Genomic DNA, 27,490 nt, shown 5'->3' on the forward strand with positions numbered 1-27,490 from the left:
CAGATACCAGACACATGGACAGACCACACAGCGTACACGGCTGAACACCAATACAGGCAAATCTTTGATACTACCTTTGACATTACAAGCATGTCTTTGTACATCAAAGCACTTCAGCCCAGGAAACGTCTTCAAGAAAGTTACCAAGTTTGGTAAAGGATTATACATATAACAAACAGGCATGACCATGGACAGAAAGAAAGGGGACCATCTTACCCCCATAAAAACAATCAGTGCTTGGGCAGAGTTTTATGTGTTCTAGCTTATGCATGAGTAGCAATTAAATACGAATGAGGCGATCGGTGTCATGAGATAGATCTCAGTAGGGGAGGCTCAGTAAGTTATAGTGTGAACTGCAAACATTCCCCTTGAAACACTACGGTTAACTCAGACTTGGAGCATCAAATTCACACCACTGGCTTCAGGATGACTGTTTAACACAAGCCAGTTTTCACATCAAAACACTCCACCCCAAGAGACATCCTCATGAGACTCACTCAGTCTGGTAAAAAAAAAAAAAAAAAAAAAAAAAAACATAAGCCTGGCCCAGACACAAAGAACCAGGAATGTCTGCAGCATTTGCCCGAGGCAGCCCCCAGTGCTCCAAGTGAGCAGGTGTAGGCTGGGTGTGTGGCAGGCTGCCACGCTCAGCACTAGGAAATTCCTTTCTGCACTGAGTCTGCCATCACACTGAATACTTGCCTATGCTATATAAAACTATACCTATAGCAAGTGAGTGATCATATCAGGACTATGGTTCTCCCATCAAATTAGTCAGATCTTGGGAAAACAGTTTTGCATTCTATGTTACGCACAAGTATTGAAGAAACTGTTGGAGAAGGTATATTTACCACAAATCAAACTTCACCTTTGAATTGGATTTCTTTAAAATATTAAAAACAGTGGTTGAACTGTCTGTGTAGCTTACTCCAAACCAAACATACAGAATTAACTGTTCCTGCACAAAGCTCACCCAAGGTTTCTGTGACTCGCTCACAATTAAAGTCCTTATCTAACAATCAATTAGTACAGGACACCTGTAAGAAGCAACTACTAAACCAACAATAGCAGGCTGACATTTCTCTTCCATGTAGTAATCAATTTGCTCCCTTGATGGCCACTGATACTGATACTCATGTTAAACCTGTATTAATACATCTCCAACACAGGACTAACAAGGTTTATATAAATATAAACTTCATTATTTGACTAAAAAATTGAGCGAAGTGAAATCTATGGTGGTAGAGCTCAATCACAGACTACAGGTATCTATGAACAAGGGCATGCATTTAGCTCCTGGAGCCTTGAAAGAATCACATTAGGGCCCGAACATCAATCTAAAAGATAATCATAATAACTGGCAACCATTAATAAAATCATGTTTACCATCCAATGTCATCCCCATTGCAGGAATTAGTTCTGATATGAATCCTAAACCTGAGCATCATGTGGGAAGTTATACTAACTTGGGGTGGACTAAGGGCCCAACATGCTGTCATACTTACCCACTTGTAACACCATCTAGGGGGAGCTTGGAGGAGAGAAGTGGGTCAATGCTAGGAAATATGAATAGTATCAACAATCGTCACACACATATACCTCTCCTAAAGAGTCTCTGTCTACAACCCATGATAAATCTAGAGGTATAGGCACTATTGTATTTATGACCAATGTTCCAAAGTTAAAACTTACTTGTAAAGAAGGCACTGGCACAATTATAAATAAAATGATCCATTGGATTAGACATAATTGTCACTGTTATTCCTTTGTACATTCTGATATAATATATGCAGAATGCATATGAAGAAATACTGACCAATTCAATTGTATTAAATTGTTCCTAAATGACAACAAGCTAGTAAACGGTTTGATTGCTTTGTATGTATGCACAATTCCTTTGTTCAATCCCTTGTCTTCTCACATATGGATGATGCTAACGCCCTGTTCCATGGCCTCCCGGACTCCACACTGTTAAGGCCGCTCTACATGCCACAGCACTCTCATCAAGGGCCTGAAGAAATATGATCACATTACTCCCAACTGGAACTCCATTGACTGATGTCCACTCAGGTGAGTTGAGGGGGTGAGAAGGAGGATGTCAGCAGAGTCGCACTCAGATGCAGAGCCGTAATAGTTCCAGACACCTGGTGAATCATAGTAATAGCCCATCAGAAAAGGAAGGGAGCAAGATGGCAGAGAGGAAAGGGCACTATGTAGGGGATATTTTTTTATTTGCAAATGGACAGAGACGGCGTCCTCAGAGATAATCTCTATGGAAGGGGGGGAGACATAGGTGCTTTTTCATTAAAAGAAAAAAAAGGCCATCACTACTATTACAGCAGTAGGGTCAGTGGCACAGGGGACATGGATGGGAGGGGTCACTTCACCTCTTTTATAGCTGGCTTACTAGTACAAATGGTGAAGCCATCCCATTGTCCTTGCAAGCATTAGGGCCCAGATAATGTTTGCCATGCAGGGAACAAGGCCTGAGAAGCAGACATGGTTTCTGTTAGACCTAGCATCCTTGGTGTGGTTTCCCTGTAACGTTTTGCCTTCAGATCTCCTGTTTATGCTGACTTTGTCTTTGCTGACCTTAGGACTCTGCACACTTTACCACTGCTATCCAGTGCTAAAGTGCTTTCGCTCTTTCCTTAAAACAAGGTAACATTGGCTTATACCCAATTGGCATTTAACTGTACGTCCCTACTAAAGTGGCACTACATGTGCCCAGGGCGTGTATATTAAATGCTACTAGGGGGCCTGTGGCGTTGATATTGTCCCCTGGTTAAGTAGCCTTTTAAACGTGTCTCTGGGCTGCCATTGCAGAGTCTGTGTATGCAGTTTTAAACTGCCACTTCGACCTGGCAAAATCAACCTTTTGCCATGCCTAAACAGTCCTTTTTCATTCATATGTTGCCCCTAGGCTATGCCCCGTACAGCCCAGAGGGCAGGGTGCAATGCATTTAAAAAGCAAGAGATGTACTTTGAAGTTTCACATTACCTGGCAGTGAAAAACTCTTAAATTCATTTTTCACTACTGAACGGCCTATCTCTCCCATAGGATAACACTGGAGTTGCCTTATTACATATTATAGTGTAATTTTGAAATGGGAAGAGATGACCAGTTCATGTTTGGTGTCTCTGGAATCACAATTTAAAATTCTAACTTATGGCGAAGTTGAATTTTCAATTGCAATTTTGAAAATGCCACCTTCAAAAAGTTGGCATTTTCTTGCCTTAGTCATTTGGTGCCTGCAGCATGTCCCTGGCTCACATGACTTGGTGTAGCTGATAGTTAGACTTTGTGTATTGCTCCTAGACAGCTAAACACAATGGGGAACTTAGGTGGAACTGGATGGGCCATCGCTGGCAGGATGGGTGGGAGGAGCTAGGCCCAGGTCCACTTACACTTAAATAGGCTGTGTCCTGACTCCACCCAAAAGGCTGTATTTAGTCTAGAGGCAGGGCCAGGAAGGCAGGGCATCTCTGCACTTTAAATACATGCCTTTAGAAGCTTCTCTCCACTTCAAAGGCACAAACTGTGTAAAAAAGAAGGACTTCAGACACCAACTCTTCAGTACACTTGTGGACCTGTGGATGCTCTGCCAGGAAGAGGGACTGCTGTGCTGCTACAAGGACTGCCACTCTGTTCTAAATCAAATGCTGCCCGTTGTGCTGCCTGCTGCCCACTTGCCTGGGGAAGAGACCTAGACCTGCAATTTCATCTTGAACCCAGAGCCCCAGAGTGACTGAAAGGGCTAGTCTGCTGGCTGCCTGATCTGAGCCTCAGGGACAGAAAAGGCAGCCCAACCTGGACACGGCTGCAGCGAGTGTCTGACCCCCAAGTGGTGCCTCTCAGTTTCTGGATCCTTGGTGTGGCTCAAGGGCTCTAACAAAAGAAAATCAAGCTTCTGGGCTCTCTGCGGCCATGAACGGGCCCGTTCACAAGAAGACCGCACTGCTCGCATCCAAAATCAACACCAGCCACCGCCAGCTGTATTTTTTCCCCAGCAATTATCGATCGCCTATGGAGGACCATCAATGTGAAGCCCCAGCTGCCCATCCATGATGCCTGACCTGCTCTTCACCCCAAGCCAACCAATGGCTGTGATGCACTCCTTGCTCCCCACAACCCTTTGCAATGTGAGTGGAACTTTTGGCACAAAGCTTGAGAAGGTAAAACTCCAGTGGGACTAATTTGGAACTGTATCAGACTTGTGCTTCATCATGGTCGACCTGAACCTTTGACTTTGACCTCATCCAGTGTGAACCGATAGAAGTGATTGATGCTTTGTGCTCTTAGGCTCTATTTTCACTTTATTCTTTAAAAATGTGTAACTCTGGTTCTACTGATTGGATTTTTGTTGTTTTGACCTTGTTTTATTTACTAAAGTCTGTTCTATTTTTCTAACCTAGCATAGGATCTTTTTCTGTGGTGTTTCCACTGTTTTACTGTTGTAGGGTGGCACTAGTACTTTACACATTGCCTCTAAGTTAAGCCTGACTGCTCTATGCCAAGCTACCAGGGGGTGCAGGACAGGTTATTTTGGACTTTGCTTGTGCCTTACCCTGACAAGGTTTGTGGTGTGGTTGCTGCTTGACCTGGGCTCCCACCCCAGTCAACCAGTAACCCACATTCTAACAACTGATGCTCCCCCTTATTATTGATACAAAGGGACAGACGGCTAGTTTTAGGCCTCTGGCCTAAGTTTGATTACTTTATAGAGTGCACAGAGGAGAAAGCCTCCTTTTCCGGGCCCTAAGTATCATTGGTGGTGCAGGTGCTGTGGCAATGGGTCCCTGGGGTAAGTGGATAAGTAAACCCCACGTATTACTGTTTTACTATCCTTCCTTGCTTGTATTAGGGTCTAGTGCACCCTGGCTCTTCTAGTGCTGCTCTAGGACTCAGACCAAGGAAGTGGAAAATTGAAACAGAGAAGACACCTGAGCTGGTCCTCATAGAGATGGCAGATAGGGGATGAAGGCCAATGTTTTCAAAAAGGGCAGAGGGGACTTCACTAAGTGGTAGCTGTCATTAATAGCATCAGTGGAGTGGCACCGAGGCTCAAGGGTGTGAGGAGCCACTGCATCACATTTATGACTGTCTTACATTACAAAATGGGTATAAGGGCTCATTTTACTTTCTAGTGTTAGGGCAGAAGATACATTGCTGCAAAGAGGGGGCAACTTCTGGGAGCTCTTTTTTGTGAAAGGGACAGCAAGTCTGTTTTAATATTAGTGTGAGGTTCAGGCATCATCGTCAGGGGTGAAAAAGGCGGATGAGGCAGTCTACTACCCAAGGACACAGTTATAATTAGCACAGCATGTACAGTTACATTGAGGCCATGGAGCGTGAGGAGCCCAGATGACCCTAATTATGGGGGGTAGTGTTTTGTGGTCATTTTCTATTTTTGTTTGATATATTTAGTGTAGATCATGAGCTATCGAAAAAGTACCCCTGAAATGGTCTCATAAGTTGGTACCTGTGCTCAGCCCTGGTGCACCCGCTCCCTCAATTCATGGCATACAGTTTTGGAGGGAATATGACTTCAAAACATTTTGCTTAGGTGCAAAAGGTTCGAAGACCTCTGCTATACCTCTTTCCCGCTGCTCTCAGCTTCATATTTCTGTCAGAGGAGTGAGGAAAGAAACTAAACAGGATGTGGTGTGGTGAAGGAGCCCCTTGTTTCTACATTGGTGTCTGGCTCTTGATCTGCTGGTGAACTTCAGACAGCTATTGGTGTAGGTAGGGAGTGGCAGAACTAACGTCCTCATGTTTGTTGTATCCTACAGCCAACCTGTAAGCACCTTTTCCCGCACTTGCACAAAGCGCCCTGTTGCAAGACAATCAAATGTGGGGAAATGTTGCTTCATGAGTGACTTGGTCATCCCCAGTCCCTAACACTATGAAACATGTTGTGTTTAAATCCTGCAACAAATCAAGAGCTCAGTATTTTAAAACTAAATATGCCAGAGTTAACTTTAACTGTGGATGCAAAAACACGAGAGGAATATCTATAATTCTTGACGTAAATAGCGAGCATGTTTTAAATTTATAAATCAGTAAGCAAATCCAGTTCTTTATAGTTCACGTGTTCAAAGGTGCACCTCAGCAATATACCTTAACATAATTGTATTATTAGTGCTAGCTGATAAACCCCATGTTATGTGCCCTAGGCATGCATACCCAGCTGCCATGGAGCAGCACAAGTTCCAGCAACGTCTGAACCTCCGCGTCCGTCAGCCAAGTCACATCACGCATTCCTGTGCTTTCTCTGTAGGCGTGGACTGCAGGCTGCACATGAGACATGCTGCTTACCTCTGCACATATTTTGGTCGGTCAGCTCATACCCGGCTGCGCATTGCACGCGCTGGGGTTGATTGGGCCGCACACGTGGCGGCGGCGGCTCGGCAGGGTTGCGTCGCATAACAGGCACACCTCGTTCCGGAGGTGGCGCAGGTGTTGGTGTTTCTTCTTGCCCGTTGTTGACAATGATTTGTGCTGTCCTTGGCAGACAGAGGTATCCCCCGAAGTGGTTCACGCACTTCATTCCACCTTTGCACGCGTCATGGACAATCTCACACTCGTCAATATCTGCGGTGATTATTAAAACAGTACACGATTATACAACAGTTTTTTTCACGTTTAGAGAACTGCGTCACATTTAAGAGGAAACATCATAATACGTTAAACGATTTTGGGTCACCTTTGCACTGCTGCCGTACAGGGTCCCATTCATAGCCATCTGTGCATTGCTGTAAGTGAAAAAGGAAAACATGAGATTCATAAACAAGGCAATTTGTCTTGTGACAAATTACTCCTATGAAGCAAAATAATAACCTCGTGGACTAATTCACCGAAATTCCAGGAATAGCAGATGACACCACATGGCCTTTGACCTCCACTTTCACTCACGCACACATACTTACACATACACATAAATTCACACTTACATATATTCTCGTTCACATGAACACACTCTGACCCGCAAGCACGCACGCAACATACATGTCAAAGCATGTTTTACTTCCCCCCAACTGCCCATGGCACATTCCAGCTAATTGTAGTCCATTTTTATCACACTAACAGCGAATAATACATTATTATTCGCTATTAGTGTAATAAAAATGTGAAAGAAACCAAAGAGAGTGGAGCCCCAACTGACTTTTATAAGGACGAGCTGCCTCTGTGTTCCTTGCACCTGAAGTTGCCATCTGAGAGGCCAAGGGTGGCAAAGGAAGTGCCAGGGGTAGCAAATGGCAAGACAGAGGTCGCACCTGCGACCCCTGGCGACTCCTAAATTACGTCCATGGGCGACTTTGGCGCTGACCTGCATTAAACAGTTAAGCACTGACCTGCTAAACAGCAGAATCATAATCTAATCTACTGGTAAACGTGTTTAGGCAGATATGTCAGTCATTGTTACCGAAATTAAATAGTAAAACAAAGATTAATCCCTGCCCAAAATAAACAACAGCACTCGGACCCTCTCCTTCCCACAGACCTTTTATCTTTACGTATATCAGAGTAACATGTAGCTGCGAGTATAGAAATGCACAGTGGATAGAGTTCTGATTTTTGCGCTTCACAAAACGGGCCAGGCTAGTCTTTTATTCCACCGGGCATTTCGTCAGTGGGCAGGAGCCCTTGGAGGCCGGCTTTGGAACCCCATGGAAGCTTCCGGAACCCAGGGCAGTGCATCTGTCATTTTTCCCGGCTCCCCGAAAAAGGCTGACTGCAGCAGGCACAGGGGGCTTCGAGAGATGGAGAGAGGGAGTTGGAAAGAAAGATATCAGAGAGAGGAAGAGAGAGAAGACGGTAGAAGAGAAAGGATAGGTGGAAATCGAGAGATTGAACGACAAAAGGACGGGACAGGTGTGAGCATATTACCAGTTTTGCTCTTTTCACAAATATATTCGCATAAACGCAAACTATGTAACACTGGTGTCCAGATTATGAGAGTATCCACCTCAGATTACAGTAGATTATTTGCCTACGTTTTTAGTTACAAAATCAATATGCACAGTTCGAGTTTAGTGGAAGAACCGAAAACCTGAATTCCTATAGAGGAAAACAACCTGGGGTTCGTATCCGGTCACCGAATCAATTTTCAAAAAAATCCTCCTGGGCTCGTCCAACAGCCTGTAATTGCAATTTACATAGCTTGAAGACCAGTGAAACCGCACGGGTATAGATTTTGAGCCTTCCAAGGCATTTAGAATTTTGACAATTGGAGCACTCTCCATACCCTGAATACATCAGTTTTTCAGGTCTTTTTAAGCCATTTAGCCGCATGATAAACTGGAACCACATTAACACATCCAACGGAAGCACCCCCCTGCTTGTCCTGCTCATTCATGATCCAGTACTAAGGACTCATCGACTGTTCTATCTATTCTCTCATAACCCCCCCCCAAAAAAAGTTCTCCTCTTCCATTATCTCACCCCCCCCAAAATTCTTGATATTTCCCTTAGAACAACACGATTGTTTCACATATAAAAGAGTAAAAATACATGTCAATGTTTTCCAAAGCCCAAAACTAAATGCCCTCTGCCTTCCTAAAACTGAATCCCTAAAGATGGAATCCCTTCTCTCCCATCCCACAGAAAAAATCATAAGCTTTACGTTTCAATTTTATGGCTGCTCCCCTCTTCAGAGAATCGAATCCATGCCATTCCTTCTGGACCTGTATACCTCAGGTCAGGAACCTTCCCTGGTCAAAGAGGATTACTTTAGAAGCCATCCTATAGTAATTGGATGATCGTCCAACTACTTCAGAAGTCATTTTCATGTCATCAGACATCATCGAGCTCTGGAAGTCATCAGCAACCTTTAGAAACTAGGCTTGATGATTTGAAGATGACTTGAAAATTACTTCTTGATTACTTCACAAGGTGTGATTTTTCCTGAGAACTTGAGGATGATTTGAAAATGACTTTCTGATTACTTCACAAAAGAAGATTGTTACTGATGATCTGAGGATGAGTACCTGATTACACAAGTTAGCTTATGTAGGGAAATAAGAATGTGCAATGGACTACATCAAGAGTCTTTACATTGAGGTAAGTAGTAGTACATTTACACTGCAGTTTGTTCAACAGGAGTGCCTTTATTTTGCATCTGTTTAAAAAAATGATTTCCATAGGTCACAGAATGTGCAGAATAATCTGTCTTTTGTTGCCACAGAATTTAGTCAACCTCGCCAAGTTTGCTTTTTAATTATAGCATTATTTCACTAGCTCTAATAATAACTACTATATGTGGCTGTTATAATAAAAGAATACACAGTTCCATAATATTACGTGTGGTTGTTATTATAAAAGAACATAATTCCAAGTGAAGCTTTGAAACAACTTCGAGGTTGGAGTGCCGACACCTGCTCAACATCCAGAGATTCTTAACCTCCATGTACTTTTAAAAAATGTGCAACGTCTGGCTCACCTGTAACGTATCTCATTGTCGTGTAGAGCGTTCTGATGCCTTAGGGACACGTTTGCACTTAAGTATGTGTGCATCTGTAGATAGCAATGCATTCTATTAGTAAGGAGACTAGTTGTCATTGCCAATGCTTGATGGCCGCCAAGTTAATGAATTGCACTGTGAATTCGCGGTAGTCCCTTTTCTGTTTCTTCAACCCAAATGTTTCTTTTCCAATGGAACGGAAGCGGAAGTACAATTACATTGTGCCCGATGGCGAAGGAAAGGCTAAAGAGTTGCTGTTGCTCCGGGCAGTGCGTGGATTCAGTGCTGTGCTAAAGGGGATATTTTGTTCCATTTCACTCGGTATTTCTTTTGGAGACGTGTGCACCGGGGGAGAGGTGGAGAGTGAGGCAGGATTTGATTTCGTGGCTCTCGTCGCCCTTTTGAGATGTGTGTGTGATGCGCTTTGTTTGAAAGGCAGGAGACTGGCTTTTAAATGGAGCCCAAAAATGTACTGCCTGGTCATTTGGCGGCAAAGTGTGTTGGTACATAAGTGTTTTTGTAATGTCTAGTAGTTCCTACTCCAGTTCGAAGGAGTGCTGTTGGAAGAGTAGCGAACACAACTCACGCAGTTTGCATCGGCACAATATTTGTGTGGAAATAATGAAAACACACTTTGCCAGTCCCGTTTTCAATTTGAAAATGCAGGGTAAAGTCCCAGGGGGAAAGTGATGTTTTTCTCCGGTTGTTCTGTGCCATTGTTGCTCTGTAATTCCCCCTGCATTATTTGAAAGAGTAGGTGAATGCAGGAGTAAGCCTCTGTTGTGATGTTGAACAATTGTGTGTTTTTGTAGCGTGCGTATCGGACTCCAAAATACACGGGCTTTCTTGAATGTGGGGCTTTGTTTACGACCCTGCGCTCAGACTATTTAAAGAGGCGCTGCTCTTAAGGGGTGAAAGTTAAGCCAGAAAATTGAGGGAAGACAGTTGCTGGGGCTGGAAATAGGTGGTTGGCTCTTAGAACTCCTGCACAAGCCGAGCCTTTAAAGTGTTGTGTATGCAAATCATGCAGCAAATATCATATAATATGATACCATGTCTTTAAAAAGTTTAACATGCGAAAGCGTTTCACATTGAAATGTCAGTTTTTATGACTACATTGATGGGTACCATACCGAGAAACATTACTGCCTCATGTCTTTTGACAGTCCTCTTAGGGTAAACATGACAACGGACTTAGGCCCGTATTTATACTTTTTTTGCGCCGCATTTGCGTCGTTTTTTGACGCAAAAACGGCGCAAACTTGCAAAATACCATTGTATTTTGTAGGTTTGCGCCGTTTTGTGTCAAAAAGCGGCGCAAATGCAGCGCTAAAAAAAGTATAAATACGGGCCCTAGTTCTCTATCTGTGACCTAGATTATTTTTCTGCATAGAGTAATGTTATACTTAATTAAACGAAACATTGCATTTTTTACAGCAACTATCTTCAAGTCAGGTATTTGAAGGTGCCCTTTCTCATGTATGATTATGAACAAAAAGAAGGCTCAAAAATCAGAAATACTTCTTTGCCTGGGATCACACAATTTGATCAAGCCAGGAAGCCCAGATTGATCCCCTTTCCCTGATTTCACCTGGGCAATCGAGCCACAAATATGGAAGTATTTTTTTCCCATCAAAATTAATGCCTTGCTTTTAACTGTTGCACATGTGATTAGCACCTATATGACGGTCAGAAATTACATTTTTCTCACGGTATTATAAAGCGTAAAGCAAACCTTTCCCAAGATCACTAGAAATCTATGTATTTACCTCACTGAGTCATTTTCCTGATGTCAGAAAAGTATGTACTTCACTGATTCATTTTTTTGATGTCAGTATAGAAGGTGGTCTGACAGAATGAGACACACTGTCAGGAGAGCCTAATGAGTGTGACAGTATGGCAGGACAGACAATGAGAGGGGATTTCAACAGACAAAGACAGGTATGTATAGTTTGAGTATATGGTTCTTGGAAGAAGGTGAGATTGGAGAGTATTGTATTGAAGGGCTGGTGGGACAGCGTGGCAGTTTAATAGAAGTGGACAGGGAATGAGTGACACTGGATAGATGTGGGATAACTGTTAATAGAATGTAGCTGGGATGGGTCACAGTAGAAGTAAAATGTAGATAAAAGAAGGAATAAGTTGACATTGCTTGGTGGGAGAAGATGTCATTAAATAGGAGACTATTGTTAATGAATGGCTTAAGCACAAGGAGCAGTCGGGGATGGCCACTTGTTCGGAGCGGGTAATAGGTGCAAACAGTGTGTTATAGCTAATGGTTGACTGGTGTGAAAGGAGACGTGACAGATAGGAAATGCAGTGCAGAGGTGACAGGAAAAGTCATGGTTGGCATGGTTGAGAATAGGGATAGGTGGGAGTAGTGGATGTTGGGCAGATGAATATGGAGTTGGATGACATAGGAACAGTTACAAGAAGGGATGACTTATAGGAGGGGACAAAGGCATTTAAAATGGAAGTGAATTTGGTTCCATGACAAGATCACAGAATGGTAAAGGAGGTGGAGGAGGGAATTGTCCTGAATGAAGGGAAACAGTGTTGGGTGCCAGGAAAGGGACAGACTGAGGTAAAACTGGAGTGAGAGATGTGGAATCTGAAGTATTGGTGGCAGCAAAGAGAGGTAATTCATGATGGGATGGCTAAAAAGGAGTGGCAAACGGGCAGAAAGATGTACTCTACGCCACTCTATGCCAATGCACTCTACTTTAATGAGCAACTTTGCATGCTTCACCTCTGCACTGTGCACCACTCCAGACTCTAGGCCACTCCACACGACTCAACCATACACCAGTACTCTCTTTGCCACTCCACTCCATCCCAATAACTCTTCTCTAAATCACAGCACTCTATCCAATGTCCCCTTACTCCACTTTACTCAAAACCAATGCACTCTATGCCAGCTACTCTGCACCACTGCACTCTTCACCACTATACACTAGTGTCTATTCTGACATCATTTTGCTATACACCACTCTATTCTACTCTGCAGCACTGTACGCTACTTCTCTCTACACTACTTTACTCTGCAATACTCTACTGTACGCCAATGCCCTCTTCATCATTGCACTCTAACACACAACTCTGCATGACTGCAGTCTCCGCCACTGAACTCTACACCACTGCATGCTCTATTCTACTCTGAATTACTGAACTGTACACCACTGCTCTCTACAGAACTCTACTCTGCAACACTATATGCCAATACAGTCCACACCACTGCACTCTGAGACTCTGCTCTTCAAGACTGCACTTTCCACAGCATTCTGCAGCACTCATCTCTACACCAATGCATTCTCTGCTATTACTCTAGGCTACTCTTCATTACTGCACTCCATGCCACTGCACACTGTGACTCTACATCAATACACTTTGTGCCACTCATCTCTACACATCTACACCTTGCCCTGCACCACTCCACCCTGCAACACTTCACTCTACTCTGAAGCAATTTACTCTATGCCACTACACTCTACACCACTAGACTCCACCCTGTGCCACTCTACTCTATTGTAGTCTAGCTGTGCTACTCCACTACTCTGCACTACTGCCCTCTATGCCAATGCACTCGACACCACTGCACTCTATGCCAACTACTCTGCACAACTAGACTGCACACCACTATACTCAAGTCTACTCAGCAACACTATGCCACTGCATGCTACGCCACTCTATACATTTCATTCTCCACCACTCAGTTCTACTCTGCACCACTGTACTGCAGGCTACTGTTCTCAACAGCACTCTACTCTGCAACGCTACATTATGCCAATTCACACTACACCACTACACTGTACGACACTACTCTGCAAGACTGCACTCTGCACCTCTGAGCTTTACGTCACTGCACTATACACCTCTCTATTCTACTCTGCACCACTGAACTGTACACCATTGCTCTCTACAGCACTCTACTCTGCAACACTCCACAACAATACACTCTACACCACTCCTCTCTGTGACACTATACTCTATGCCACTCTAGTCTACTCTTCACCAATGTACTCTACGCCACTCATCTCTACACTTCTGCACTCTATCCTGCACCGCTCCACTTTACCCTGCATCACTTCACTCTACTGAAAAAAATCTACTCCATGTCACTGTACTCAACCCCACCACCACTGTACTCTATTGCAGTCTACAGTGTTCCACTCCACTCTGCACCACTCGACGCCAATGAACTCTACACCACTTTACTCCAAACCAAGGCACTCTATCGCACTGCACTCTAAGCCAGTTTACTCTGCTCAGCTGTATTTTATGCCACTTCACTCTAAGCCACTCTACTCCATTAAACTCTACTCCACTCTGTGCCAATCTGACACTACAACACTCTAAGCAACTCCCTCTATGCCACTCCGTGCCACTGTACTCCACGCTGTGCTGTGACACCACTCCACTACGTCACTCTGCGTGACTCTAGCACTCCACTTTACAACAGCCCAGTCCATGCCTCTCTGCCACTCCACAACAATCTTTTCTGATCTACACCACTCCAGAACTCTCTGCCACTCCACTTTAGGCGACTCTACTCCACTATGCAACACTCCACTCTGACACTCTACTCCATTCTGACACTCAGTATATGCCACTCTGTGACACTACTCCACCCTAAGCAACTCTCTCTGCCACTCATGACACTTTACTGTACACTATACCATACTACTTCACTCCACTATTTGACTCTACGCCACTTCAGTCCATGCCACTCTATGCCACTCCACTCTGACAATCTACTCCATTCTACACCACTCTACTTTGCTCTATACCACTCCACAACACTCTTTGCCACTCCACAGCACTCTACTCCACTCTGCACTACTCAAATCTATGACCCTCTACTCCACTCTGCCCTTCCACTCTGAGACACTACTCACTCCACAACACTAAACCTTTCCAAACTACAACACTCCACTCTACTCTGCACCACCCCAAGCCACAACACTCTAAGGCACTCCATAACACCCCACTGTACTTTACGACACTCCACACCACTCTTATTTACACCACTGACTTTTAGCCATGCTGAACAGCTGCCATACTGGTGTACAACATGGCTAAAACACATTGGCAAAGCCAATAACTGTCACAGAGGCAAGGCCTATTGGCTTTGCAAATGCTTGTGTTCTTTAGCACTCCGTAGAAAGCATGTGTTTTCTTGCTCCCTTCCTCGCTTACTGCTCTCCACCTGATGTACCACCGTTCATCGGGTGCTGCATGTTGCCCCTCTTCCACTACCCACAACTTGTCCATTGCTTGCTTCCCAGCTGTTTGTTTTCGCTTTTTATTTGTTCCCCTGCCTCACACTCTCTGTTGCTACCCTTTCTACTACCGATTGACCCTATGCATTTACTACTCCCTCCACCCTCTTTCATTGCTCTCTTCCTGTCACAATCCTTAAAAAATGTATTTTTTTTTTTTTTTAATGGCTTGGCAGCTCTCATTTTCTTGCTTGCTCTCTCTGTTTTCAACAGCTTTTTTGTGCACATTTTAAAATCTGTACTTTATTGTTTTTATTTCCGTGCATTCCAAGTTGAGTCCCCATCTTGCACCTGTAAATAAAACAATAATTAAAACGGTGGCTGTTTCATGCAGTATGGGAGTGCATGCATGGTGAGGCAAGCACATGTGCGTGATCCTTCTTGGCCACTACAGTGTCATGTGTCCACATTGCATTGGCACCCTCTTTTTCAGACTTTATTTTTGCCAGTACTGCAGACCATCAGCAAAAAAAACAATGGCAAGCCATTTAGTCGAAAATGTGAGACCTATTTCCTTTTCCAATGCTTGTTTTTGTAGTAGTAATCGGCTCAGCCAACAAATTAATAAAACTGTGGATTTCTTTACTTCCTGAATGTCAAACAAGGTTTACCCATTATTACTCAAGATCATTCTAAAATAATACATAACCATACTGAAATTGCCATGAAGTAATGCAGCCAGAACCAACTGTAGGGTAATACATCCTCAACGTGAAATCAACACTGACTAATACATTCCCATTCTAAAGATATCATGGGATCATCCTTGAGTAATAGAGTCCCATTCTGCGGTCATCTCAAGATCATTCTGTAATATTACGGCCCATCATGAAGTACTCATAGGATTATCCTGGAGTAATACAATCTAATCCTGAAATCATCATGGGATCATCCCACAGTAGTAAATGATCATCACATGTTTTCCACTGAAGTAATCAGGAACCCATCCTGGAGTGATACAGCTTAATCCAGAAATCATCATGGGATCATTCTGTAGTAGTAAAAGATCATCACATGTTTTCCAGTTAAGTAATCAGGAAGCCATCCTGGAGTAGTTTCTTTGATGACTCTAGAGTCATCTCATTTAAATATTTCGCCCTATACACATACTTCAGGATGGCTTGGGATGACTTCCCCAGATAATTGCAGGAATAGCACAGATGAAGTCATCAGATGACTCCAGAATGACGCCAGGATGATCTTCCTTTTTGACTAGGGTTATAACCATCACCTCCAAAGCAAAAACTTTCCACCACCTATTCTGAAAAATCAGTCTTCCAGTTGCTCGGACACACTCCTGTAAGGCAGTTCAGTATGTTGGTATTAACTTTCATGAACAGAGTAATGCCCACTCTTTTTTGCCTATCATAATATTGGCACGGCTAGAGAAGACATTCCACATTAGGCTGCATGTCTAATCATTCTAGAGAAAACGTTTTACCACATCACGGCAAAACGGCGTTGTAATTACTGGCTGCAAATCATTCATCAAATTTAGAAAATTGCTACATCACCTATAATTATTGGCTGTGTTCCCCTAAGGACTACAACTAATAATAATGTAGGACTTTTTCACCAAAACCTATTAAAAAGACACCACAAATAGGAGCAAGGAAAATGTTGCAAATGTAACACTGCACATATAAGATTGGGGAACCTTCGGAGCTATACAAAAAACGTGCCATGCAGGAACACAATGGTATGTGAAATTATGAAGTCTTCTAATTTAGAACTTCACAATTTTAAATTTTTGTGATCTTCATGACCTAGACGCTCATGAAGCAACAGCTTCAGTGCCCTTTTGGTACTGTGGAGAACTGTTTGTTAGCCAAAAGGGACCACTGAGGGAAACAGGGGGACTGGTACCATTTTGCAGTCTCCCATCAGCCCCTGCTCCAAGAATCTTCTCCCGAACCTCCCAAAAGAGCAAGAAAGTCCAGCGACTGTTTCCCTATCACCCTCTTCTATTAAGGAAAAATACCACTCCTTCCACCACCACTCCACAGTAAAGAGTGGATGTAGAATGCCAATGCCCTCACACAATGCAAAGACCTGATGATCCTTTCCAATCCTTGCGCCTCAGTAAGGCCCAACAGGCACTTACCAGCAGCAATCAGGGCAAATATCTGCTGTTTCCTTGATGCCTTACTCCATAAACCCCAGTGGCCTCCCCTGTCATAGGCAGATGTTGTATGATACCTGTAGTGAGCCCTTCTTTTGTTCCCCAAGTCAGGCCCACATCAAGCTCAGTGTCAGGCTGCCACTAAGACTCCAGAACTGTTCCAGAGTGGCCTCAGAGGAGAAGCTGCTCATTTCTCTGGCCACACATCTAGAGTGTGCACAAAGGCCCTGCACAAGGGAGGTAGGTTTTCACCATCTTGGATTTAGGCAGAGAGAGACACTGTGGGACTGTTTGCATTAGGGCATGCAGGAAATACTGGGACAGGTGGTAGGGTAAATCTTGGGAAGGTTTACCCTTTTTGTTAGGGAGGAAGCACAAATCACTCCCAACCACAAGCTAGTGACAGGAATAAAAGTAGCATCCCCAGTACCCTCCTATGAGCATTTTCTAGACCTGAGTTAGAACAGGAGAAGGCTGGACCTGCTGCCTGTGACCTGAGAGGAGTCCTAAAGGTCTTGACCTGTTTCATCTTGTACTCAGGACAAAGAAGTGGACTCCATGGGTCATAAAGTTGCCTTCCTGTCCAAGCTATAGGGACACAACAAGCTTTAGGGAACCTTTTCCTGCAACAGCCCAGCTGATGAATTTCAACTGGACTTGTCATGGACCCTGCTGGAGTGAGTGCTGACTCCCAACTGCTGTCCTGGAGGCCATGGAACCTTTTTCTGATCCAGACTAGACTTCTCAGACCACCACTAAAACAGTGGACTTAAAAACAGTTTAGCTCCAAAGCCCTTGAGGACCAGAACAAACCTATCAAACCAATCTGCCCAAGGTGCATTGCCACTGGGCTGAAGATTCAGTTTTCTCATTCTTGGTGCTTTTTCACAACAGCAAATCCTCTATGGAGGGACCTTGCAGAGACAGCATACAGCCTTGTGGAGCCCTCTTTGGCTATATTCTGCAGCCTTGCTGGAGGAAACAGAGTTCCTAAAAAGTCACTAGGTCTGAACAAAAAAATCTTGCCCAAGCAAAGGTGCCTACATTACCAGCTGGCAAGAGATCTTCCTTGGGTGTAAAATAACAATTTCTCTCCCTCTCAGCTTTTGCACCAAAGCACAATATTTACACCCCAGCCTTATTCAATGGCTATCCAACCTTGCAGAGCCCTCCTTGGCTACAGCCTGCTGCCAAGCCCACTGACAATTTTTGACTTTCATTTTCCCAGGGTAAAATCTCCAACTGGTTTGAACCTTGTTTCTGTATCCAAGCTTCTCTCCTTCATGGTTGGCCTCATACCACGCCTAAGTCCCAGTCTACTGCAACCATTTAACCACTGTCAGTGCTTGACACTTTTTGGTACTATTTTGAATTTAAACTTTAAAAATTCATACATTTGTTTCCCCTATTGATTTTATGTCATTTTGGTGTTTTATCTACTAAAAAAGCTTTATTTTTTAAAATTTGTTCAGGATATTTGTTGTGTTGTGTTTTGACTTTATTACTGCATAAATAGTTTACACATTGCCTCTAAGTTAAGCCTGTCTGCTCTGTGTCATAGCTACTACGGGGTTGAGCTCAGGTTAAATTAGTGCCTCTAATGATTCATCCTGACAAGAATTGAGTTTATGTTTACAGTGGGTTGTCACCAGCTTAACTAATAATCAATTTTTTTCCAGTGTTCATATGCATGTGGGTGTTTACTTCTCCAGATGTGTATGTCTGAACATATATGTACATGTGGTCAGACTACCTAGGTTTATGTATAGATGACATCTGGAGAATGGTGGGAAACCCCAGACAGAAGCTACATATAGTTGTCTTATGCAGGACCACTAGAATTATGTGTTTCTGTGGCACCATAATTTGCTTTTTTGCCATATAATTTAGTTATTTCTGTCACATAATCAGATCCTGCATTGTAGCATAATTCCAGTTGCTATGACTGTGTCCGTAGATACAACGAGGAGCCTGTCAATTAATGCCTAACTGATTTAAGGAGAGCTGCAGTTTGGATACTTACATGGAAAACTGGGCAACATATTAGTGGGTGTGTCAAAATGGTATTGCAAAATGAAAATTATTATTGCAATTTTATGGGTAAAAAAATGGAAACTTCCATAGTAATGTTTAAGTTGACATAGTTATATATGTTTTTTTGTACAATATGACACGGACAAAGACATTAAAGACATACTAGCAGTTTTCTAGGGGCAATATGGTTTTGGTGAAACTGGTTAAATATTAATCTCGGGGCAATGTAGAAACTGGGTCAGCAATACATATTTGAAAAGGAAAATGTGAAACTCATATATGAATGAGATATTTGCCATCAAAATTTTAAGAGCCATGTAAAATCGTAGGTCTGTATTAAAACCGTTCCTTTTTGATGAGGGTATTGCGAACTGGTTATTTTATCAGCTAAACTGGAAGGTCTGTTTTCTACTGTTAATATGTTGTTAAAAAGGGCAATGTGAACACAACATGGTAATATGAATATAAGCGTGGAAAAGCAAAAATGGGTATGCCAGTTTTGCAATTTATGTATAAATGTCACTAAAAAATAAATAAACTGTACCCTGTCAAGTTCTCTCTTCCCCTACAGCCACTAGACTCTCAATCCTGCCAGGTTATTTTTTTATCCAGATTACTTATAACACTTTGCTTGAGTATAGAGCTCAAATGTAAGGAGGGAGCTACAGAGGTTATCCAACTCACAACATGATTCACATGCAGCAACAGAAAATATTTCAATCACAGATAACTGGTAGTCATTGATAGCAAGAGTGTAAGCTTCACTTATGTACAGTAGATTCTAAACAGGTAGCAGCATTGCAAGCTTCAAACATACAAAAAAGAGGTGCAGTATAGGAGGACAGGATTTTCTCACACTGACAATTTATAAAACAGAAAACAGAAGTGCAGACGTTCCTCACACAAACAGTAGAGGTACCAGCGCTGTGATTGGCTCTACCATCTTCCTACGCATGTGAGCACACACACACACACACGCACACACATACAAAACTCACAGTATGGGCAGCAGCTATGAAAAACAACATTGAACCCCAGACATAGTAGAGGTGGGAGCTGCATTGGAGTCTCTCACATAATACAGGAAGGAGTAGCACAGTAAGTAGCTCTGCAAGCCTCCATCACAAAACTATAGGGTGCAGCAGTGGACGTTTCACAAAAAAGGTAGAGGCTTGGCATGGGAGTCGAAAACCACCCTCGCACCAACATGAAGAACACGAGCAGAAGCTGTGGGAGTGCCACTTTCAAGACATGTACAGCACTGGGAGCAAACGGCTCTCACAAAAAATATGCAATACAGTTAACCATTGCGCAGACCTCCCTCACAGAAAACAAGTACAACATGGACCAGCAGAGGAGAAATTCGACCTCAGAAAAAAAGGCATAGCATGGGACAAAACCACTTAAACTCTCTCTCACAAAACACAAGTACGTAGGTCGACAAAGCTTTCAATAGACCTCATATAATGTGTTCCACCTTCAAGCAATCCTTGGTTTTTATGAAAGAGGGGCTTACAAGAAGTGTTATTTGCGTGCTTGTTATGCAAAACACCAACATAAAAAGTCTCAAAATGCAAAGAGCTGGTGGAGAAAAAGTCAGGACTGATTGACAGTGTGACACACATGGGACAAATATACTAACTTTTCATGCAATGCAGGGCAGCAATGAAAGTTTCTGCACTTCATTATGAGAAAGGGACAGATCAGAACAGCTAACAAATGGCTCTGTTTTCCTCTCTTTCCGCCCTGGTGCACTTTAGAATGTCATGGACCAACATATACACCGTAGCACCATTTTGAAAGGGTTTGTGCGTTCTGTAAACCAGAGGTTTTGTACTGGATGGGGCCCTCCAGTACAAAAATTATTCTTTAATAGTTTTTCCACTTTATTTGTGGACTGTACAGTGGAGCACAAATGCAAAGTTGTAAAGATGTGGAGAGTTTTAAACTTTGCTCCACAGGTACAAACTGCCTTGATGAGTTTTCATATCTTTGATGCAAATCCTTATTTACCAATGTTAGCAGATAGGGATTTGCATCAAAATCCATTGGTCGTAGCATGGGAAAGCTCATGCACCCCCACGGCACTCCCACTTAGCATAAAGTAGCACAAAAAACACTTCACATCATGATTTGCATTGTATCATGAATCCAGCCACAACACTTTGTGATTGGTTTGTATCACTTCTTTCATGCAAACCCAGTGGCGTAATGAAAGTTGAGGGGTTCCTCCTGCAAAATACATGGGGATTCTCTTCCCAGACCAAGTCATGAGCTTGCAGGCCGAGGGCCTGCAGCCGTGAATAGTGTACTGTGCAGAGGAGGCCCCTTGGAGCTCCCCTCCCACACCCCTTAGGCTGTGGGGGCTAATGTTATATCACTGCCTCTCTTTCGAGTGCAAAGAGCACTGGTCACTTATTCCAGTTCCAATTGTGATTCTTTATAAATGTGTGTGAAAGATGTACCTAGTTGTCAAAAAACTGACAAGGGAAAAATAAAAGAAAATGCAGGGATCATAGGTGAGTGAGTGTGTTGTGTGTTTGGAGGTGTGATTAAAACACACTGAAGATCACTACAGCCTCCACAGCTACAGAAGTGAAACATTTTCACTTTTAATTATTTACAACAAAATCATCACTGGTACTCATTAATCTTAAAGAGCTAACAATCTTAACCAAACCAAATGTCATGGCTGGTTTTAGGCTACGTCAGTGGTTGTGTTATATATCTGTATCAAATCGCAGAAAGCTCAGAAAGGAACGCAAGTACCGATCGTTTGGCACAATATCAACATCACAGAAATGTAGTTTATGTCTTTAAGTCACACCCTTAATTATATAGGCCACACCCATTTCAAACAAACAGACACCCCCACAAACACTTTTTGCATCCCACTTAAAGCCTTGGTAAGTGGCGCCGTGGAGGGACCTCATAGAACTGGATGCATCATTCCGTTCTAGGCCAGTCCATACACCTCTGCAAGTAGGAGCCATCTCTTGATTGTATCTGAAGTCTTTTATAATGCCTCCTAGATGTCTTATTCTGCTCTAGTAGAGTCAAGCAAATTACATTTCTCAGTTAGAAGTATATGCATTCTCTTTTTTGTACAGAGCACAAAATGCAAAGCCAACCTGTCAAATGTATGGATTTAGTAGTTTTGTTTTTGTAAAAGGCAAACACACACCAGGTCTGCTGTTAGTTATATAAGGTTTTCTCAAAATAAAGAAGGATGTTTGATGTATTTCTTCCATAATTGTGTTGTATTGTACAGTCTTGATTATGTTCTTAATTAGTTCAATAACTGCACTAGACTATACTGACTGTGTTTTCCTTGCATTTAGCACATGAACATTTTGGTGACTTTACAGATGCTGTCATTTTTGCCTCTGATAAAAGACATAAAAATATGCGTGATTGGTCCGCACTTGTGTATGATCCAATTTAATTAGTTTTACACAGGTGAAGTGGTGGCTGTTTTGGAGTTATTTTTACACAGGTGAAAGGGTGACTGCTTTGGAGTTACTTTGCCAGGAGACCAGAGGTGGCTCCTTTATTATGGCCAAGGAGCGTCCACCCCCTCCCACGTGCAGCAGACGCTGCAATCCTTTAACAGCAAAATGATAATAAACTGTGTTTATTATCATTTCGTTGTTAAAAGGGTGGGACCATGGGGAGTGATGGGGGTGAGGGGGGTGCACTGTGCACTCCCCTCAGTGCGCATGTGTGTTTGGCTGACCGTCTGAGGCCGGCCAAACACACATGAGCACTGTGCTCTCTCCAATCCGGCACTGTGTTGCCGGGCTGGAGAGAGCATGCACAGGCTCCCAGTTTGCCTGGGAGTGCCTTGGCTGGGAGCTTCGACAAATCTTAATGCTGCTTACATGCAGCGTTATGATTGGCTGCAGGGAAGGCTGGGAACCTGTGCCTGCCTGCAGTGACCAGGAAAGAGGAGCGGGTACCTTTTTTATTTATCTTTTTAGCAAAATTAAATGTTTATGTGTCCCCCTGCGTGCCACACCGGCCCTTTACCATTGAACGAGCCACGACTGCAGGAGACAGGACTGCTTGACAGTGGCTTAACAAAACTTGAGCCCCGCCTTCCAAGGTACATAGACCCAGTCAGGAGCTGTCAGGCCAAGGGTGAGCCACCCGTGCACATTGTGCTGAGAGGCCCCCCTGGAGCAGCTTATCCCCCTCCGCCCGCAGGGGCTGCGGGAGCTATTGTTGTGCAAGTGTGCAAACCCAGCACAAAGCTTTAGTAAATGTGGGCTCTGGAATAGGACCCACAGGCAGCTAAATGTGTGCACTGCACTCCACAAGTCTGAAGTATCAGACTCTCATCTTAGTACCTAAGAAATTACATGAAGCATCAAGCAGGCCTACTCTTACACCGAGTGCAGTCCGATTATGATCTTGAAAATGTATTTGCTCTCGGCAGCAAAGCTTAGCTTTCACATGTATTCTTACAAGCATTTGCAAGTCTAAATCCTTTCAATTAAGATATTTATGTCATTGTATTGATCTGTAGCCACCTGAGTGAGGCAGGTTATTTAAGTAAACAAACATAAAAACTTACATCATAACAGGAAAAGTACAGGGAAATGTCAGTTCACTGGTACTCCTTGCCAGCTCTAATTTACAGATACAAGACAGGTTGTTAAGAAGCATGCAAAGAGAGCTTATGTTGTCTATAGAACTGCCTCCTCCCTTTCTCTAGGCCTGGGACCAGAGGCCCTGCACGGTCACTGCATAAATCCAGCCGAGAAAGTGAAAGAATACTGCTGCCTGCATATAGGGGCGGCTCCTCTGCAATGGCGGAGGAGCGTCGCTCCACAGGCTAGGAGCTAGCAGCAGAAAAATAAAATGATTCTTCAATATCGTTTAATTTTTCTGCTGCTGGCTCAGCCAGCATGTGAAGGGAGGGGCGGGCTGGGCCACGGGAGGGGGGGGGACAGGGATGAGGAATTGCGTGCACTAAGTGGGCATGTGTGTTTGGACGGTCTAAGAAGGCGGCCAAACACACATCGCACTTAGGTTTCTCCAGCCCTGCTGTATACACTTCGGGCTAGAGAAACTGCACAGGCCCCAGGTTTTGTGTCTGAGCAGCAGTCCGAGCCACTCAGACCAATCCTGATGCTGCTTGAAAGCAGCGCCAGGATTGCTGGGGAGACTTTTCTGGTGTCTCAGTGAATTATGGGACACCAGAACAGGAAAGGAGGACGAGTGAGGTGGTAGGAGAAGATGGCGGCGGCAAATGGTAAGTCTTCTTTTAAAAAATGTATTTGTTCCTCCCACCCCTCTCCTTGATATTTGCGGCAGCTGCCTGCATGTATCCTTGAAGGCGGGCCCCATCCTCCTGAAGGTCCACACACTGTAGGGAAGGGGCCTACTTTCTCAATAATGTTTCTTCTCCCATTATCATGCGAGTTGTTTCTTATCCCCTTGCCAAGCGAGTTTTCCGCACCACTTGAAGAAAACTGCCAAGGCTGTTTCCATATTGACAAGCATGTTTCAAATTGCCCCAGAAAAGTGCACATTGTCAGCCAATTGCTAAAATAACAGAGGCAGATGTCATGCCAGTTTATATTTTGCCTTGCCATCCTAAAACTGATGTACAAATGTTCTCACTGTAATGCCCCTCTCACATTGCCACATGAAAATTGTGATATTTGTTTCTAAAATTGAGAAAAACACATTACCAATTTGCTTCCTGCAAACATGTTTAAAAGAACAAGGACACTCCCAGAGCAGAGCTTTCTGTACGAGGCATACATTTTGCTTTTAACAAAATAAATGACAAACTAGCAGATCGGACATCAGTTTATTAGGAGGACCTTCGAAAACCAGAGGTAGCCCCTGATATTATAGTTAGCACTATTGAAAATTAGAGCAACACTCAAATACATTGATATTTTAGTTTCTGGCACAGTAATGTTGATGGACGTATGACTAACACATTAACAATGAAGACCATTTTATATCCTGGCACAGCATGTTAAACCCTTTTTTTTTCTCTCATAAAATTAATACATTCCATTTCCTTGTGGAGTTACAACACACCGTAACAGACACAGCTTCACTGAACTGGAGCATATATCAGTCAGTGGTGTTTGCAGTGTTGCTATGGAGTACAAACGTTTCTGATGAGGACACAAACTTGATTTGGTGTTAAAGAGAAATAATTGTTGTTTGTACAATTGCAGTATTTCACCAGTACCTCATTAGAACTGCCTGTAAAACCTCTGTTTCTTAGTGAAATTCTTTGAAATCTTAATTTAGACTTAGGGGGCCATTACGAATTTGGCGGTCTCAGGACATCCCTGTTGGCGGTCGTGCTGCCAGCAGCCTGGCGGTTAAGACCGCCAAATTATGACCATGGCGGTCTTCCCAACAAAACAAAGCCTAACCACTGCCACTACCGCCAGTATGGACATGCTGCCATGAATGGCTGTTGGCACCTTCAGGCTGGTGGGGACCGTGTTCACCCCAGACATATTATGAAGCTGCATACTGCCAAGGTTTCCGCTGCGGTTGCACCCCTACGAAAATCCTGGCGGAATCAAATGCTATAAAAGGAAACACCCACCTTCTGGAACACATACCTGACTGGAGCCGCCATGGAACCTGAACTGGAAGTCCTCCCACTGCTCCTGCTCGTACAATGACTCCGGAACCAGCAAAGAAGACAACAACCATGAGTACACATTCCTACTTCACACTGGAGGGAAAACCCAAACTACACACGCACAACCAACATTCACATTCGAGACGGCTTGCGAGGGCGATGCACACACCAGTAACCTCACACCCGTACGCACATACACACACACCTAGATACACATATGCATGCCCATACTACACCAACACACACCCGTACTACACACACCACAGGCAACACACACGTGCCATGCACACACCAACCAGCAGACACGGCACTTGCACTGTCCAACACAACCATCCACAACAGCACCAGTAGACATAAGGACAACACAAGCGCAATTACACAGACGCTTTGCCAAGCAATGTCATTACACACCTCCACATGACAACATATACTAACAACAACATGTGACAACAAAAGACAACCATTAAACATAATCACACTGCCATACAATGAAGCATACGTCACAACATGCCAACACCACACACAACGCAAATGACATAGCCGTCACCACACACACAGACACACACACAACAACCACACAAGCGCACACAACACCACCATTACACATTTCTCCACAAACAATACACAAGTTTGCTACATACATGCATGTAACAAATACAAACATATCTAACACCCATCAACAGCAATGACAGCGGGAAAAATGGCAGGTCCACACCCACACATGCAGCCCAGGTACAACAGCTTGCACAACCAACACACACACGTCACACACGCACAAAACAAAGCCCACAAAGACCAAACTGCCATTTTGAAAGAAAGGCAGGAAAAGTATATCAACATTGAATCCAGCAACATGTTGGGCAGGGTGTATTATTAAAATCTAACATAGAAAAATAATTTTACAAATAAAAGGCCAATGGCCAGTCCAAAGTGCCAAAGGCACAAATGGCACTTTAAAGTGCCCCAACTTGACTCCTGACTGCAAATTGCCCTTCACATGGTAGGGGCATCAAGGGGACAGGCAGGCATCTCATGGATTAGAGAGAGGGGGCGTTTGGGCTTGGGTTTGGGAGGGGTCCTTTGGCTTGGATTTGGAGGGGGCTCCTTGGGCTTGACTTTGCGTTTGGGAGGGGAGTCCTTGGCCTGGGCTTGGGAGGGCAAGACTTCTTGGCAGGGGGAAGGGAATGGGCACTAGCAGGGGGGCAGGGGAGGACTTGCAGGTGGAAGGGGTGGAATTGGGGAGGGAGGAAGAACGCTTGGGGGTTTCAGGGGGTAGGAGAGGAGTATGGAGCAAGGATAACTGAGAGGAGTGGAGGGAGACGGAGTGGTTTTAAGATGTGTCGGTGTGCCTGTCTTGGGTGCAAGTGCATGCATGGAATGCTTACGGGTGCTGGGTTCTGTTGGGTGGATGAGTGCAGACGTATAGGTGTCTTGGCAGAAGCTGCAGGGGGATGCCATGCTGGATGGGTGACTGTCTGTTGGGGTGGTGGCTGCAGGTATGGTACATGTGCTGCATGTGGGGGTGTCAGTGGTTGTGGTAGCTGCGAATGTGGTGACTTGGGTGGATGTCTGCAGGTCAGATATTGTGGTGACTGTGGGTAAGATCAGACTTGTGGCTGGATCCATGAATGACGGTGTGGTGGCTGTAGGTGTGTCTGGTGTAGTGTCCGTAAAGGAGGGGGTGGTGCGGGAGTCAGTGCAGGGAGTGGATGTTGGTGTGTCTGCAGGTGGCTGTTGCTTGTGTGCATGCCGCTGGTGGGTCATGTGTTATTTGTGTTTGTCAGTGGTACCCTTGTCTGTTGCGGTGGGTTCATGTCTGTGTGTATGTGTGCTTTGGCTAGGTGTGGGGAGAGGGATTTGGGATTGGAAAGAGATAGTTGGAGGTGGTTTGTTAGACACAGGGAGACTGGATGCCATCAGTGTGGAGCCACAGCCTGAAAGGATCTCTGGAGGCCAGCCAGGGCAC

General features: G+C 44.0%; 1 protein-coding gene across 1 annotated transcript in view; it reads right to left on the reverse strand.

Moving 5' to 3' along the window:
* The window catches only part of EFEMP1 (EGF containing fibulin extracellular matrix protein 1), a 572,290-nt gene that overhangs the window by 502,258 nt on the left and 42,542 nt on the right, over positions 1 to 27,490 (reverse strand). The window contains exons 3-4 of the mRNA XM_069234365.1: positions 6,708 to 6,756; positions 6,320 to 6,595 (exon numbers count right to left, since the gene is read on the reverse strand). Coding sequence (XP_069090466.1) covers positions 6,320 to 6,595; positions 6,708 to 6,756 — 325 coding nt within the window. The remainder of the gene's footprint in view (positions 1 to 6,319; positions 6,596 to 6,707; positions 6,757 to 27,490) is intronic.

This window comes from Pleurodeles waltl, chromosome 5 (assembly GCF_031143425.1).
Source record: "Pleurodeles waltl isolate 20211129_DDA chromosome 5, aPleWal1.hap1.20221129, whole genome shotgun sequence".
NCBI lineage: Eukaryota > Metazoa > Chordata > Amphibia > Caudata > Salamandridae > Pleurodeles > Pleurodeles waltl.